The sequence below is a fragment of the Rhipicephalus sanguineus genome, chromosome 8, assembly GCF_013339695.2.
Source record: "Rhipicephalus sanguineus isolate Rsan-2018 chromosome 8, BIME_Rsan_1.4, whole genome shotgun sequence".
NCBI classification, from domain to species: Eukaryota; Metazoa; Arthropoda; class Arachnida; order Ixodida; family Ixodidae; genus Rhipicephalus; species Rhipicephalus sanguineus.
In genome coordinates, this window is record NC_051183.1 from 24847161 (window position 1) to 24865180 (window position 18020).

General features: G+C 44.8%; 1 protein-coding gene across 1 annotated transcript in view; it reads right to left on the reverse strand.

Annotated features, from left to right (window-relative positions):
- The window catches only part of LOC119401569 (protein henna), a 107968-nt gene that overhangs the window by 39627 nt on the left and 50321 nt on the right, over positions 1-18020 (reverse strand). The window contains exons 4-6 of the mRNA XM_037668468.2: positions 11447-11541; positions 8960-9027; positions 3589-3639 (exon numbers count right to left, since the gene is read on the reverse strand). Coding sequence (XP_037524396.1) covers positions 3589-3639; positions 8960-9027; positions 11447-11541 — 214 coding nt within the window. The remainder of the gene's footprint in view (positions 1-3588; positions 3640-8959; positions 9028-11446; positions 11542-18020) is intronic.

The window sequence follows — 18020 nt, forward strand, 5'->3', positions numbered from 1 at the left end:
CTTGACGTCATCACGTGACTGTTTGCAGCACTAGTCTTGACGCCGACGGTCAACTTTTGCGTTTGATGAGGCATCTAAGGCTTTTGCGTTAAAAAGTGCCTTCGCTGCTTCAGAAATAAACGCAAAGGAGACAGAAGCTCCGCAGGCGTGCGGTGGAAAAACTTGGAGGACGCTTAAGCTTTCATCATGAATTACCAACTCGGCCAACAATCAATCCTTCTAAGCTTTCGCCTTTAAGAGTGGAACGTGATAGCGAAATCGGTAATGACTGCCAAATGGGCGTGTTGGTGTACGTTTATGATGGTGACACGCTAAAAAGAACCGAGTCTCTTGAAGAACACTGGACAATGCACTTTAAAAATCTGCTGTGTTCTTCGAAAGTCTCCGTTCTTTGTAGCGCTTCATCAACACGAGCGTAATCGGGCCCCGTTCGCATCGCTTTCTCATTCCCTAGCCGGGCTTAACTTCTAGGTCGACTCCTCAACCGTGCCGCGAGGGAATGTAACGCCTGTACGCGTAACATTGTCGTTTTGAACTATCCTAGAATGGGTGTTACAAGGACAGTTGCGAAGTGCCTACTACGCCATATTTCATCATTCTGCGAAGTAGCGATGTACCCACTACGCGTCCCTAATAAGGCAGTACGCACGTCGCTCACCTACGCAGCTGCACGCTTTGCTGATTTTGTTGCTGCTGCCAATTAATAATTGTGCCTGAGTGCTTCGTAATGGTGGACCCGACCTTTAAACCGGGCACTATTTGTGCGATTCACACGGTGTGACGTATCTGGTGCGATTATACGCTTCTGTCGCGCAATAGTACATGTGTCAACGCGACTCCTCGCACTGTCTACATGACGCCTGCATATGGTTTCATACGCTTTCGTGGCTCTGTGGTAGAGCACTTGCAAGCCACGCAAAAGGCTTTCGTTCGATTCCGGCTCCGACCCATGATAATAATAATTTGTATCCGTTCAAGTCAGTTTTAGAACTGGAACGCATAATAAATTTGTGAGAAAAAAATCGTAAATCGTCGTTACATGAAGCGGATCTGTTTCATTGGCAAAATCGGCGAGACCGGATATCTTACGTATATTTCTGCAGAGGACTTCCTAGTTGAGCTTCCTCCTTACACCCCCCCCCCCTTTCCAAGAGAAAGGAGATGTGCGCGCACAATTTCGCAATTTAGGTACATATGTGAAAACTCTAACAATACGCTGAATTGCATTCAGTGAACTGGGAGCGCGGAAGCAGACAAAAGACGACAAAGAACTACATAACACACGCGCAACCGATCATGGAGAAAGGAATCAAAGAAAAATGACTAAAAAAATAAACGCAAATGATATCGTGCTGCAAAGTAGCCTGTTTCAAATTAATGGCGACTTTGTAAAGAATCGCCTTATAACGTAGCCTAATGGAAATTTTCCGAGCGAATATTTCGCTCGCCCGGAGAAATCGCATTAGGCTGGCCTCAGAGCTATGTGATAGCGCGGTTGCGGTTTGCTTCCGCTCCAGAAAAGTCATTACCGGGAAAAAAGTAAACCTGCATCACATAAATCAGTCATTATAATTTGGTCCAGTATTGCTTAGAGATGAAAATGCTAAAATAAGGCGACTGAAACCGGTAAAATACCTTTACAATATAAATTGTCAGCCATGGTACGGCAAACTACATGTGTTCTTGCAGGAAGCAGACGGAGAGTGATATACAGGGCAAGCATAAATGATTAATTCGTTTTGAAAAGGCTATATTTTCAAAAGTATTACGCGTACACACATGAAAGATATATGAAAAGAACCACAGAGTCACCAACTTTGTAATGTGTATTCCGGGTGGCAGCAGCGCTATTAATTTAATTCTCAGTTGAGCTCAAAGAACGCATCAGTGGTGCAGTACAGACAATTGACAGGTCTACACTACAAAATGTATGTATTCCATATAGGAAATAAACCTCGATTATCGTCTGGACGTGTGTCTTGTCACCAAAGACCGCATATTGACCATTTCTACATTGCGTATAAACTTGATGAGTTTGTGGTTCTTTTCATATATCTTTAAGTGTGCACGTGTAATACTTTTGAATATATATATATACGTTTTTTTTGAAAACCAAGGAATCATTTATGCTAGCCCTGTATCTTACCTTCCGCCTACTTCCTGGAAAAACAGCAGAATGGCCCACAACAGGGAGAGGTGTACATTCGATATTTTTGATAAGTGCGTCTGGCCAAGATGGAATCAACTAGGTTGCAAAATGGCGACGCAGCCGAGTGGACGCACCGTTTCGCTACTCTGAATAAGCTTTACAGCGTAGCGAGAGGTGCGTTGCGCGTACCGCTGCTCTCAAGATCGTGAGAACTCCCAAGGGAGTTTCTGGATGGACGTTTTCATACTTCCAAATCAGTTAGCTCTATGCTCTGCGGTAAAGTTTGCAACGTAGCGAAATGCAGCTTGCCCTAAGGTAAGCATATTGTGGTAGAGCAAATTTCGAAAAAGAAACGCAAAAAAAGGAGATAAAAGAAATATAGGTGCTACTCTTCCTTTCCCTTAAATTCCTGTGTGTATCATTTTCTTAACTGGCACATTTTATATCTTGTCGATCACTGTGAATGAACGGGAGAATTTAAGAGCTCGTTTTCTCTTTGTCAGCCACGACCTAAATGAAAAGCAACAGGCATTGTAGCCCTATATGCATGTCTCCATTGCTCATTACTTAGCATTTTCTTGCAATCTTCCGATACTTCACCTACGTTGTCGGTGAAATTATGGCGTAATTTTTGTAAACTTTTGCAGATGTACGTATTGCGATATCATGCGTTCTCTGATTGACAGGAAGGGACGGTATACCTTTTCGAGCGATATATTAGAGAGAACGCGGGCCGCACGGGGGCTGCAAAATCCTTGAACACGAAGGTGTCGCTGGAGGGAGCGTTTCGACAAGTGGCCTTGCCTTCTTCAAGGCAGCAGTTGCTGCCTTGAAGACGGCAAAACGACCCGTCGAAACGTTTGCTCTAGCGACACCCCATTGCTCAAGGAATTTTCGTCTCCTCAACCTGCCATCTTCCCCTGAACCTTGCCTTATTTGTAAATCAGTGCGCCTTATGTGTGTGTTTTTACAGCGTGGCTGTTAGGTTTTTCCTAATGCCGCGTAGCGTGGCCTGAAAACTGCCATCATCATGAACCGGCACGCGCTCTCTTCTTCATCTTCTTCATCTGCTGCTTCGCTTCTAGAACACGTGCGCCGATTTGTTTGGTGTGAGATGGAATAACTCTAATGGGTGAGGGAAAGACAGAGAGAAATTAAGAGAGAAAGAAATGAAAGAAAGAGAGATAAAGACAGACAAATAAATAGACAGAGAGAGAGAGAGGTAGAAGAAACGGAGATAAGGAGAGAGAGAAAAAAGAGAGAGCAACCAGAGCCGCGTGTAAGTATAGCATGACAAGCGGTTGGGAAACGGAAGTGAGGTTGAGGAGGAGGGAAAGGAGGAGGGCAACGCCACCACTAACGCGTAGCTACCCCAATTTTATACCAGCACATTTTGCATTTTAAGCGGGCAGGAATGAGTTCACGCTTCGCATGCTTACCATGTTTTTGTCTCCTCTTCCGTGTACTTCACCCTCGGTATCGGCTGTCCACTGAAACACACAAAACAGGTTACATTTAAGAACTACGTCGCCATAATCGCCGGCCCATCAGATTTCATTCGTGGCATATCAAATGTACCTTCACATTAATAACTGTGACAACCATATTGATTGTACAATAAATAACCCACTCCTTATGTAATACTCCCTCGGGGGTCCTGAAGAGAATGAATATCAGAAATGAAATGAAAGAATATTACGGCAGAATCACACTAGTGGTTCCAATAACCCTGAAGGAAGTGCGGAGCATGGCAGCCTTCTTCGTTTCTCTTTACTTTTCTCTTTCTTTCTTCCTATGTTTCTTTCTTTTTCTCATTTCCAGTTTTCTTCTGTTATTTTTTTTCTCTCTTTATTGCTATTTATTTCTTCCTCTCTGTCTATTCCTTTCTCTTTCTTGCTGTTTCTATTTTCCTTCTATTTTTCCATTTCTTTCTCTCTTTCTATTCCTCACTTGCTTCCTCTTTTTTTCGATTTTTCTACGTGGTTTTGCCTACTTTACGCAGAGCGACGATAGCGCGTGACAGCCCGGGCCCCTAAAGTGCTCCGCGCTTATCATGAAGGCGCTCGGAGAACAAGAGGAAGAAGGCTTCTCCTTAGCGCGAGCACGTGCTCAATATGCTACAGATGGCTATGCTATTCGTGGTTTTGCCTGAGTTACTGCAATCTACGACAGCATACGATGACAGCGCACGACAGCATACGACAGGCCGGGGCCCTAAAGTGTTCCGCGTTTGAAAAGACAATTCGCTGACGCGCCACTGCTGCAGCGACTGAATTCACACCCTGAGAGACTATAAAAGACGTTAACCCAGTGTTAAGGGGGCCATGACGCCGTCATCAAACAATTTGAGGTTTTCAGCGAACAATAGAATCGGAGGGTATATTGAACCTACACATACATCAAAAATGCCCTGCACAAGAATATCTCAGTGCAAAATAGGCCTTACAAGTCGCCGGCGGTGGATGGGTTTATAGCAGGCGACACTAGCTGTACTATACTTATTTCATTGTATATTGTGCCGATACAAATATGAAAGATGCACTGCACAAGAATATTTAAGCGCAAAATAAGCCTTAGAAGTCGCTGGCTATAAACCCCGCCCACCGACGACGACCGCCATTTTGGTATGGTCTGTGTGGCATGTGCTGCATGGAACAAAGCCGTTGCCTTCTACCAAGGTTTCAGCCGCTGCAAATAGCTGAATTCCGATGTCAACCCGAAGAAAGCTGAGATGGCTTGACTGCACGCGCAGATGACCAAGGAACGATATTGTTGCCCGGAATGCAGATGCTCGCACAACATACAGCTCGTCGCGGCTCGCGAGTGCGTCAGTGTTGCCTGACTACCAGGCCGCTCGCGTCTTTGCAAAAATATCCAATTATAAAAATAAGTGCTCGACCAAATGCGCTAAAATTTCGTCAGCTTTTTTTGGGAACGCACAATGATTAACTCATATAACACGGATTATGATGGAAAATTCAATGTCATGGCCCGTTGGTTCGTCGTGGGCATTGTCGCAGACCTTGACGCACTTCTCACGAACGCATGTTATGAATGAAGGGATTCACGCAACAGACTATTCGTACAAGTACAGATCGTCTGTACCATGAAAGTTTGTCTTGAACTGCCCAAAAACGATGGCTCTTCCGTAACCATCCTTGAATTTTAACAGAACCCCAAATAGTGAGTTTTAATCGCGTTTTCACTGACATCGCGCTGTATTTTACGACTTTCTCAAGCAAGGACTCACGTAGTGCATGTCCACACGCCGTGCAAGGAGCAGCGTGAGTAACGCGCCTTCGTTAGATCAAGAACAAACAAAAAAAATTGGCCGCGTATCTGCGTGCTCCGCTGCAAATTCCGTCGAAAGACGATAGAGGAGGCGCTGCGTGAGATATGGACGCCATCTGACAATACGTCGTGAAACATGAGCTTGTGCAGAGGGTTTCCTTCCTCCGTGGCAGTGGTGTTCGTCGGCGCGCATAGCATGGCATTTTCAGCGCAGCTTAAGAAACTATAGGATCTTTAGAATTACGTATCTATGTATTTTCTATTAAAGGAACACACCACCTAATACTTGCCTAGTGATGTTGCGCCTCAGATATGCGTAATATTTACTCTTTGATCGACAACGTTCACAAGTATGAACAGCCGTACCAGTTCAAGATGGGTGGGTGGTAAGCAAGTGGTTCAACTTTGGCCAGGTCGCTGAATCGGGTGACAGACAGACAAACAGTGTTAATTTCAAGGGCTTGTTTTCTTTGTTATACACAATATTAATGAGCACTAACAGACCATAATGCCAAGGAAAGTATAGGGGATGTTTTTACTAGTAAATGTAAGGTTAATGTGAAGAAAGAAAATTGGACGAAAAGATAGCTTGCCGCGGGCAGGGACCGAACCTGCGACCTTCGAATAACGCGTCCGATGCTCTGTTAGTGCTCATTAATATTGTGTATAGACAGACAAACAGAAAGACAGACGGACCAAAATTTCTGCGTTTAAGTTCCCCAAGAAAGACTATCGTCTTTAAAAACCAAAAAAGATGTCACTGCTTCGAAGTAGGCGAAGTTCTTTTCGCAGTGTCGCATTTCTGCATTAATTATTCAAAACTGCATCGATTTCCATGAATTATACCGAGTATTTCGAAATCACCCACATATAATTACGGGTCCTTGTAGGAAATGTGGAGACGCATGTATTTATAACTTCCGCTGTTTTCGTCTAACCCTTTGAGACAAATCGTCAAATCGACACAACGTTATTACAAGGAACTCGATATTCCACTGCAACAAAATAATGGCATAATGCGTGAATTTATATATGTTATAGTAATTAATTTTAATGCAATTGCAATTAAATGTCTATTTGTGGTGAAGTTATTCGTGCTCCGTTTTTTAATGATATCTTACGCCTGAAGTTAGTGCAAATTTGTTTTCGGGTATGTCCATTTGGAGCAAAGAAAAATTGCGCTTTTGACATGGACCGCGTGAAGGGGCACGTCGAACGACTCGTCGAACAGTGTAGTGCCTTGAGCAAAGTGACCATATGCAACAGTACACTGCAAAATGAAGGTAAATGAAGAAACATTTATTATGCAGGAGGTTCACATAATCCAAAGCTCAATCTATCTTGATCTCTCTTAGCCCCTAGTCATTGAAATGGCGAAAACAAGTGCTGCACACAATTGTGCACATATATATAGCGTGTCAAAGGGTTAATAACGTGTACGTGTGTACCTTTTTCTTTCGGTGTTCTGTGTAATACGCGCTTCCCATCTGCATATATAATTGACTCCGTTTTCCCTTTTGAACCCCATCCTTGCGATGTCCATACTAAAGGTGCCTCGCTCAACGTTCCTAAACACGCAGAAGTCTTACGCAGGTATCTTTATATCGTGGACCTATGCCACGGCGCAAACGTTAATCAGATGTCTGTTGCTGCTATATTAGTTTGCAGACGTCGAATTATCTGTCATAGAAGGAGCTAATAAGTTTCATACCTAGTGGTGAGCCTTCGCATCTGCACTCGCGATTGTCAGCGCAAGCAAGAGACACGTTTATAAGAATGTACACGGCACAAGCGCTGCCTAACAACTGAAAGTTTGATGGGAAGGCGTGAAATGTTTAAACAGAAGGAGAGGCAGTGAACAACAACAACAACAACAACAAAAGTTCCGCTACATGCGTGATTGTAAGCTATTATGACAGCTAATTTTTTCTTGGTTCTTCTTGGAACTTTACGTACTGTCGTCTATGCGCGTGCGCGCGTCCGGTCGTTTTTTTTTTTACTTCCCGTCTTTCCAGCGCCGTGGCGTCGTTTATTATACGACACGAGAAGTGGTTGCAAGTGTCCGAAACTCCGCGTTTAAATCTTGATAAATTAAATCACGCTGCTTTCCTCCTGTCTTCTTGCGCTCTAGGCAAGCGTATCACGCACGTTTTCATTACGTGTCGTTGTCATAAACTTTACTCTCCTGAAGCGCACTTGAGCGTGAAATTTCTCGGGTGGTCGCAATATTCTTTGTAAGCCTTGACGTACAACGCGAAATTATTACCGTAATCTGCTCTGGTTAACGGTGCTTCCCTAAGTTTGCTTCTTCTACTGCAGTACACTGCAGTTAAAATACGAAACACATTTTAAATATTCTGGTACATAAGTTAAAACTTCGCGAACTAGCGGCTCACAGGGTGTTCAGCGACGTTAGCAGCAAGTATCTATCCTGGCGAACTATTAAAGATATATATATTTTTTTATTGGTGGGATGCAAGGAAACGTTGTAGCAAAATATGGCGCCTGCTACTCTTTGGCTCGTGAATATATAAGTGCGACACGTACCATAATGTTTTGGTTACACGTTGAAGTTAAAATACCGTCAAAAAGAATGAGTAATTAATGCAACGCACAGCTCGGTTAGATCGTACAGATTAAAATACCACCACGACGTTGAAAAAAAACACACTTTTATGAGTGGTAGTGTCACTTAGCAAAGACATTTTAATTTACTGAAACAACAACACGATATGAAAGGAGGGAATTTTTAGGGCTAGTTTGTTTGACACCTTAATGAAAACTAGCACGTAATGAAGCCATAGGCGACATTAATTTTACTGTTTTAAGTCTATTGTAGTAATTATGATACAGGTGTGAAGAAAGTAAAGAGGACGAAAAGACAACTTGCCGCCGGCAGGGATCGAATCTGCAACCTTCGGACAACGTGCCCGATGCTCTACCAATTGAGCTACGGCGACGGCCTCCCTCCCGTCCGCTTTATGTGGTATTTATGTGCATTTTCTTTTTCTTTTTGCCGTATGGCGTCACGTAGCACGTGAACCTTTAACGGCGGACACCTCGCTACGCGTGACGCCGTCTGGCAAAAAGCAGGAGCGTTCCACGCCCGCCGTCATGGCTAAGAGCGGCGCTAACACATCCAGGTTCGCACGCACATAAATACCCCGTAAAGTGGACGATCGCCGGGGACGACCGCCGCCGTAGCTTGATTGGTAGCGCATCGGACGCGTTATCCGAACGTTGCAGGTTCGGTCCCTGCCGTCGGCAAGTTGTCTTTTCGTCCACTTTACTTTCTTAACATGTATATCACGATTACAACAATACAGTTAAAACAGTACAGTTAACGTCGCCTGTATACCTTCCTTGGCTCACTTTTGTGAACCAGACTAGGTACAGGAGACGGAGAAAGGCATAGAATAAATCCCACTGTTGTGTCACACAAATCTCGGATGTTCAGATATTTGTGCAAAGTAAATAGCTAATTAGATTGGTTAATTAAATGAATCGAAGGGCACTTACTGTTTGTACGCGTAGGCAATGTCGGCGAAGTACTTTCTCCGCTCGCGGTACTTTTGATCCGTGAATCCCTGGACGAAAAAAGTGTCCGAGTGTGCGGTTGAGAGCGAGGGGGGTGGGGGGTGGAGATGAAGCAAAAGAAAATTTAAAACAACACTAGCCGCGAATCAGCAAGAACTTTAGTAATTAGCGAGAAACGTATATTGCTTTGCACTGGTTACGTTAAAGTAGCACAAGCCGTCTCGAGTGCAGATTGCCGTCCTTAGTTAGAGATCGTTAAGTCGTTCAAAGCCTCCTTCTTTCGGCATCGACAGTAGGGCTGCTGAAACGAGCAAGCCTCTCTAGACGGAGCTTTCGGAATTCCTCTGCTAATTACGTCCAATAAATTTAGCGCATGTTATATAGAAGCAACACGAATGCTTTGATATCCAGTGCTATCTTTCTTATGTGTAGTTTTGAAAGACAATGACTCTATAACAATAAACAAAATCCAGTATTAGGTTCAAAGCAGGCTTTCATTTGTGCCAGAGAATGCACTCGGGGAAAGAGGTAGCATTTGTGAAAGTTAACTAATTAACCTTCCCAAAAGCTAACATATGGGGCCGTCTTATTGCGATAGTAATTATATTGACACTCGAGAGCGTTTTTGCTGTCGGCTTCGCCGTCATGTATCATATTAATTCCAAATCGATATAATCGCCGCGCCTGTCGTGTGTTCTATGTGAGTGAAAGCTTGCGAAGACTGCGGACGGGCGCGGCTCCAGCAGAGATGAAATGCGCTGGCCGGCTCCGCCGGGCGAAGAAGCACGAGGAGCGCCGATGGGGGGGTGTCTGCGTTGCTCGCGCAGCAACAGCGAACTTTGATCAAAAGGGCGTGGTCGCGCGCGCTATCTCTTAGAGATATCTACATAGCTCATAACCTTCTACGTGCTGTGTGCTCTCATCGCTTACTTGGCGTTGAAGCACGCAGAGAGACAGCACGACAACCATTTCGCTGACTGGAGCAGCCGCATTCCCTTACGCCAGCGTTTTGTAGAGTTACGCCAGATCGAATCCTAACGGAGTTTGCTGCAAGCCTTACTTCGCATGATATTCGAATCGGTTGCTATAGCATTCACTGCTTCGCCTTCACGGCGAAACCAGTTGCGTCGCAGGGGGGTGGCACTCCGGGCCCATGCCCCCCCTGAATTTTTTTGCTGTGGCATACGAGTACAAAATGGCACTCGACCCAGCTGCCTGCCCGACCCCCACTTCAGATCAAGCAGGTGCCCCCCCCCCCCGCCCCCGGAAAACAGTTTCTGCCTTAAGCCCCTGGGCGAAACTGCCACGTTTTCTCTGTCCCATCGAAGTTTTCCCCATGTTTCTTATCAGATTGCTTCCTAAATGCGTTCATACAGGGAGCCAGTTTCAAACAGAGGGCTAGCAGCATACCATATCTGGATCTGGTGCAAACTTTGTGATTCGCAAACATTGCATTTCAATATTGAGCAACTTTCCATTTTGAAACTTGTGATATAATCTCGTAATAAGAAAGCTGAGGCCATAAGTTGACGTGATGCTTTTACGTGAATACGGTATATACCCAGAATTTCTTCTCTCCCCATCGTCACCATCGTCACTCCTTATTTCCCTTTTATCCTGTGCAGAATAGCAGGCTAGAGCGCACTAACTCAGCCGACCTCTCTGCCTTCTAATACATTCTCGCTCACTCTCTCTCCTTAGAAGGAATAGAATTAAGATGTCTTTCTTAAAGGGCGACTCCGGCGAATTAGTGAAGTCCACTGATCGAATGAAATTGTCAGTATATGTTCCGTGTGGCACTCTTATGATATGTGCCAAGCCATAACACTGCAAGTCAGTTATTTTTACTGGAAACGAATTTTAAAGCTATTTTAGCGAGTTACCATATCACGCCTCTGAATGCGGGCCACCCTGTGTACGTGACGTCGTATCTACACAAATACATCCCCGAGTAGGAGGACAAAAACAAACGGTAATCCTTTCACGCGCATTCAGCCACCATCTTTCGGGGCTTAACGTAAGAGCTCCTCCCTAACCACCCCCCGCCCTCCCCCGCTGCGATCCACGGAGCCCAAAGGGGTGCCTTCGCATCTTGACTTTATATGGGACATCACAACGACGGCGTTAATCCGGTTTCAATGCCTGTGCAATCGATGTCGCTATAAGAATACAGGTATTTCGTAAAGTCTAGAGTGCACTGTAAGAAAGAAAAGGGGTCTTTGACTTATATCTTCACTCGTGACTTGCCATGTGTATGACTATCTTTAAAGAGACACGTGAACTCTCTTAGGAGATCATTACATTTTCGTCGGAGAGCTTTGTGACCGAAAAGAGAGTTACCGTAGCTCTCTTTAAAGAGAGTCATTACGTGGTAAGCATTGACTCACCAAAACGAGTAATACATGCTTTTTTTTTTTACAATATGTAGGGAGTTTTTAGAGCGTATAGAGAATTTTCATCACAACTCACCGGGTGATCGGCGTCAAGTTCAGATCCGTAGCTGAGAATTTGATTGGCGAAAATGTCCAGGTCCTTGATCTTCCTCGGAAACCAGGGCAGGGCGTCTGCAAGATGGCAGCAGCAACGCGATGATCATGGGCACCGACGTGAGAAATTATTCACGCGGATTCAGGGCTGGGCAGAGATACTTTGAAATTGTATCGCGATACGATCCAAGATACTCAGGCTAGAAGTATTTGAGATACAGATACAAGATACTACAACACTGATTGTATCTGATACGATACATTCCAATTGTATCTTAAGATACTTCGATACATTTGCAAATTTGTTATTATGTATCTAAATAATGTAGCACATAATGCCTATGCACGAAAATGTTCCCTTGAAAATGTATTAACTGCGACCACTTTTGATTCATTCGAATGAATGTGTGGTAGTATGTCAAACGTTTTGTACTTCTTGCTCAAGGTATATTACTTTTATTCAGAAACAACTTATTGGCTTCGCTTTAGCTGCTTAAGATGACAGAACTTTATTGTGTTCGATGATAGATGTCTTTGCTTGTCGCTTTTGAAATTGATGGGAGTGGCTGCTCTGCTTGTCGACCAGCTAGCGGGTTGCCATGTAATCATAGGAACTTCAACAAGAAGCCTTCGCACGATGATGCAAATATCACTGTGGAGTTCTACCTTGCCCGTAAACGTATTACGCTTTTCGCACTAAAGGATCACCGGACAGGTGTACGTAACCAGGAATACGTGCCACCCAGAAACGATTCAGACGTGTTGTACAGTGGCACAAAGCGCCACAGGACACCGCCGCTATTCAGACTAATGCCACTTATAGCTCCGATTACCTGGTGATTAGTAAGAGTAAAATAATTTAGGGAAGTATAAAAATGGAAAATAATATATCTAAGCAAAACAGAAAAGCGGTTGCGTATCAAGCACAGCGAATAAGCATAAGAACACGATACAGGCAGCACCCCCAAGAGCCAATAATAATTGTTGCGTTTGACGTCCCAAACCCACGATATGATTATGAGAGAAGCTGGAACGGAGGGCTTCGGAAATTTTGACCATCTGGGGTTCTAAAACCTAAATATAAGCACACGGGCCTTCAGCATTTTCCCTCCATCGAAATGCGACCGCCGCGACCTTCGAGACAGCAGTCAAGCACCATAACCACTAGACCACCGTGACGGTAACCCCTAATAGCTATGAGAATAAAATTCAGTGCCTATGGAAAATAGCGTAAAACGGATCGTTGGGACGCTCATGAGAAAAACGGAGCATTTGGTATAGCAATGTTTCTCGAATATCTTTGCTAACATACTGTCGCGGGGTCGTGACGTCGACGAAGGCAGCAGTCAGCGTGTCCAAGATGAAACTCGTTATTTGGGCGAACTTGTGGCCGGGAAACGAAAAGTCAAACTACAGCCATACACACTGCACACTGGTAGCGGCAAACAGAGCGTCGGCCGTCGATAATCTGATCATCGCTGGGACGCGCCGTCTTTTATACATCACGCATCGAACTTTCGAGCCTTATCATTGGTGGTCGCGCAAGCTCTGGAATAATCTTGACTATTCAGGTCATGTGCGTAATCTTAAAAAAATGATATACTACAATCTGGAATGTTTCCAAATATTCTGGCGCGGCTTGCGTAAGGCAGTAGTAGCACGTGTAAGGGGGCGGTAACATAAAACATAGAAAGAAAGGAGCGTGTGTGGCAATATTTAAAATGGCTCCTAAAAATTTTGTGTTATTACAATGAGCACTCAACTTCGCGATTTTACTTAGTAGTAAGCACAACTTTCGTTACTGTATACGTCAGGCGCGGCCGGATTATTATATATTTGCTCTCAGCAACGCCTTTACATAATAAATTCAAGTGGACTATAAGTATGCAAACCGTAGCAGAAATGACGCAGGTAGTTGAAAGCCAGAATAACACAGATGGCTTACTTTGGCAGTACGTTAAAGTATATTGCAGTAAGCAGAGCAGAAAAAAAAACCATACAGAATCATATGTATGGGATGGAAAAGGACTGCTAAGAAAGAACTTCTGACAACAATGAAGCTATGATTTTAAAAACTCTTTCAATAAAAGAAAAAGACGTCAAGATAGAGGTTGCTATGTGAATGCTTGTTCTGTTAGATCTAGCAACGGTGCCGGTGGTGCTATAGTTGTTGAAATATTATTTGCATATAAGTTCATCTTAGTGCATGTAAGTCAAGCTTACACCCACGAGATCCTTAAAATCGCCGATGTGTGAAAGCCACGAGACGCAAAGCAATCCCCCAAGCTTGCATTCTTCAGACTTTGTAACGAAGCGCCACGCACGAGAAACTTCGATAATGACACTACAGCGACATCAGAACGTGTGCGAAAGACACCGCGCGCATTGGAGTACACGGCGCAGCACAGTTGCTAAGTGCCACGCGTCACGGGCGATACAACTAAAAAGAAAAAAAAAAACGATAAAACAAAAGGTCGGCTGGGCGTACGTTCGCGCGCTTGTCTATCGATACGACGCCAGCGCCTCCACGAGACTCTGCTCCACCAATAGGCACGCTCACAGCTCATCGCCTATGCTAGCTGGAAAACTCTGGTGGAAAGATAAAGTTATGTCACGGCCTTTAGTTTTATTCTGGTGATTTAGTGGCAGCAGTTTCAGCTTGAGAAGCGGCGTTCAGCCAAGCCAACGTTCATTGTTTCGCACGGTGGTGGTGCGATCGCAGTATCATGGATCTTAAGATACACGATGCATTTTTCAATGTATCGGAAATACAGATATTGATACACGTCTTGTGAGACGTATGGCGATACAGGTACAAGATACTAAAAGCTTATCTAAGATAGTATCTACGATACATGTATCTTCGATACTTCCCAGCACTGCACGGATTTCACTTTTTTACTTGTAGCCATGCGAAACAGATATGCGTGCTTCGAAGTCTTCCTGTTATCCAATAACATTTTTAGGGTTATGATGTCAGTGTTACGTGCCCACTACATAGCTACAAATCGGAGAGCGTAAGTGCATTTTAGCTATTTATGGAGCCACTTTATCAAGAAGCCTGTTCACATTGACCGATAGCACGGACTCGGATGTGCTGCGCACACAGCATATGAGTGGATTTCATTGTCATCATCTCTACACATCGTCATGAAGCGTACAACTTCCTCGTCTGCATACATCGTAATCAGGGGGACAGCATTTGTGATGTCGTAGCCCGAAGTCAGCTGGACCAAAATAGTTCTCTGCGAGTGGTGGAGGTACTCGATCGCTGATATTTGCACAATGTTACGCCTATAAAACTAAGGCAAAAGCCTTAAATGCCACACCTAAGGCTTAGATGCCTCATAGAAGAGGCCGTCGGTGGCGGCGTCCACGCAAGCCATACAAAAAATTGTGGCGACGTCATCCCATGACGTCACAGATCACAAAATGTTGTGACGTCATTGTGTCGTCACATTACATACCGTCCAATAGCTACGTCATTGCAAGACACCTTCACTTAGTCAAAAGTGGGTCGATCCTTCAATTATAAAATTATCGAGGGTGCGTCCCAACGCGCAGAATAAGTGCCAGAAGAAGAGGTGTCTGTGCTGTGACAAGCAGAGATAGAAGGCCAAAGTAAAATCTGACTCATTTGGGCGTTAGGCCACAAGAAAAGAGGGGGAAATACACGTTTTCTCCTATGGCGTGTGTAAATTCACTGGCAGAGTGACCTTGAAATTCATATAAGTGGACTCCAGTTGCATTGAATCTGTCCGTATTAGGTGCACAATGAGTGTAGAGGCCTGTCTGGATGTCAACAAGCCGCCGGTGACAGAAGGTCGCTGTCCTGTCTTTTGTATAGATAGTGTAAGTTATAGGCCTCTATGCAAGCCAGAGAAAAAGACAGCAAGGCAGTGAGAAAGAGAGAAAATAAACATAATCCACGAGCCCCGGTTCGGGCACGCCCGTCTTCTTCTGAATGCCTGTCAAACATGGCTGTTTGATCAGCTTGATCATAGCGTGTGTTTATATGTATGAGGCACTTATCAAGAGGCCGGCATTCGCTCACAAGTGTCGCCGGGCCCGCCTGGCTGGTGGGACGAATCCCTGGCTCCGCACACAATTTGCGAGCATTGTCTGGGGAGCCTCTGCATGCCGTGCAAATAGGTTTGCCTGGCAAAGCCCCTATTTGTGGTGTCGGGAAGCGTTGTGGGGACCGCAGGAAGCAGTGTATAGAGTTCTTTGTACTGTTTTCGATAATGCCGGCGAGGAATGGTACTGCATTATTCAGCGCGTTATTGTGGAAGAGGTGGCTGAATACGGGGCATTGAATTTGGGTGAATAATGAGGATGCCACCATTGTTGTAGCGTTCAGTGTGCTAGAGTAAAGTCATGGTGCATGCAGCATTAAGTTACACTCGATGAAACGGAAGTTGTTTGCTCAATACGGTCGATGAAGCCCAATCGGTTCAAAACAAAGGGAAGCATCTAAGGAGCACAAATGACAATGCTGCGAAGTTCGAAAGCTCGAACAGTCAAACACACACGCACACGCACACGCACACGCACACGCACACACACGCACACGCACACGCACACGCACACGCACACGCACACACACACACACACACACACACACACACACACACACACACACACACACACACACACACACACACACCATAAGTTAAACCTCCTTATGGGACGGAACGCAAGTAGAAGTAGACAGGGCGAACGCAGACTAGCAATTCAATTTATTGAAAACATGAAAAACACTTTGCTCTCTACGGGCAGTAATGCGGTGTTTCTGAGGAGGAGGAATAAGCTTTATTATGAACCAGCAATGTTTGTGAAGTTTTGAGCTTTTTTACTGCATAAACGTCAACATTGTAGGAGATCGCACATTGCATAACATGAAAAGAAGTCAGTTTCATCGACATGACGAAGGAATGAATGCGATAGCAAAAAACTCTAATGTTATATGTAGTGAGGCTGGCAGCTAACACTTTTGGATCCGATCTCGCGTAACTCTACAAAACGCTATTGTAAGAGAATACGGCCGCTCCAGGGAGAGAGTTGCTCTTTCCGCACAGTCTCTTTGCGTTGAGATTGCAGCACGTACAAGCGTATACGAGCCGCCCGCTGATGACTGCCGAGATAGCGCGCGAGCCAGCAATTAGCCCTGAGAACGAACACTGGCGGCGCGGCAGTCGCGGTGATGTGACGTCACGGCAAGGACTCGCTTGCTCCGCGGCCGAGGCTCGCCTTTTCCTGCGCCCGCCGCGTACCCGCTCTTTCGCGAAACAGTGGTGATTACTGCTCATTCTTGCGATGCAAATTTCCCAAGGTAGAAGGTGGAAGTTTACACTATTAGCGAAAGTTTAGTAAACTGTAGAAAGTGTGGATAATATAGCTTATAATGGGAGAATTCCCGTCCGAACGGAAGATTCACCGTCAGAATGGCGATGCACGGGAGCAAGACATTCGTTGTTTTCGCCGCGTACTCCAAGACATCGGTGGTAAATAATTTACGCTAATGGTTCTAGCTTCATTACAACTTGCCGTAGACTCCACGGTTAGAACACGCGTCCCGAAGATTACAAATTAGGATGTTTTCAATTCACTAACTACATTGCGGTTTATCGTACAAGATATGTCTGCCTTTGCAGATTATCTAGGTGATTTGACAGAATTGCGCTTTCTGCTACAGGAGACTTTAGAGAATCTGTCTATCGTAAAGGATAACTTATTACATCCGGGAAATTAAACAAAATAATACTGCCACGCACACAATGTTTTCGGAAATTCTGAGGTGTTAGTATACTTGGATTATGTAAACATTTCTTCTCAACAGTCGTCTGGGATTATGTGGCCGTGTACCCTGATTTGCATGAACTGCTGGTCCGATCAACCGCCTGGTCACAAGCGGTAATGTTAAATTCACGTGGGAGCACTGTCGATAGCAATCACCTGCAAAACAAACGCCTGAAAGTCGTAATGAGCGTTTTGAACTGTTTCGATGGCACTCTCAGTGACGTGGCCCACGTAATAATTAAACGTCCTTCGCCTTAATGAGTGAATTAATGGCCTCGCACGTCATGTCCACATAAAGTTCGATGATGCTCATATGTATGTCAAATGCAAAGAAAATTTATTTACGAGCTGGCTATCTAAACTAGTACTTATACAAGTGTAACAGCGCCGTTGCTACGATGCTGCATGAAGACACAATCTGACAGCAATATGGAGTTCCCACAATTACCCTCAACTATTTTATGTTGTGAAATGAAGCCCCGAAATTATTGCGAGGAAAACGTGAAACTAAACAACATGATGAGTGAGCGAGTACACAAGAAAAACAAACACGACAACTGCGGTGGTATTCTCGGGCGAGCGCGTTCCAGATATTTCGCGAAGCTTAATCGCTTTCGTAATCGTGCGCGGGGCTTGACTCACCGGCAAGAACGCTGTCCGCCGATCCCGGATGCGTCCGATGCAAATAACACTCGTGGAGGCGAAGCCATCATATTTTTTTAAGGAATCACCCGTCAACAACGTAATCTAATAATGTC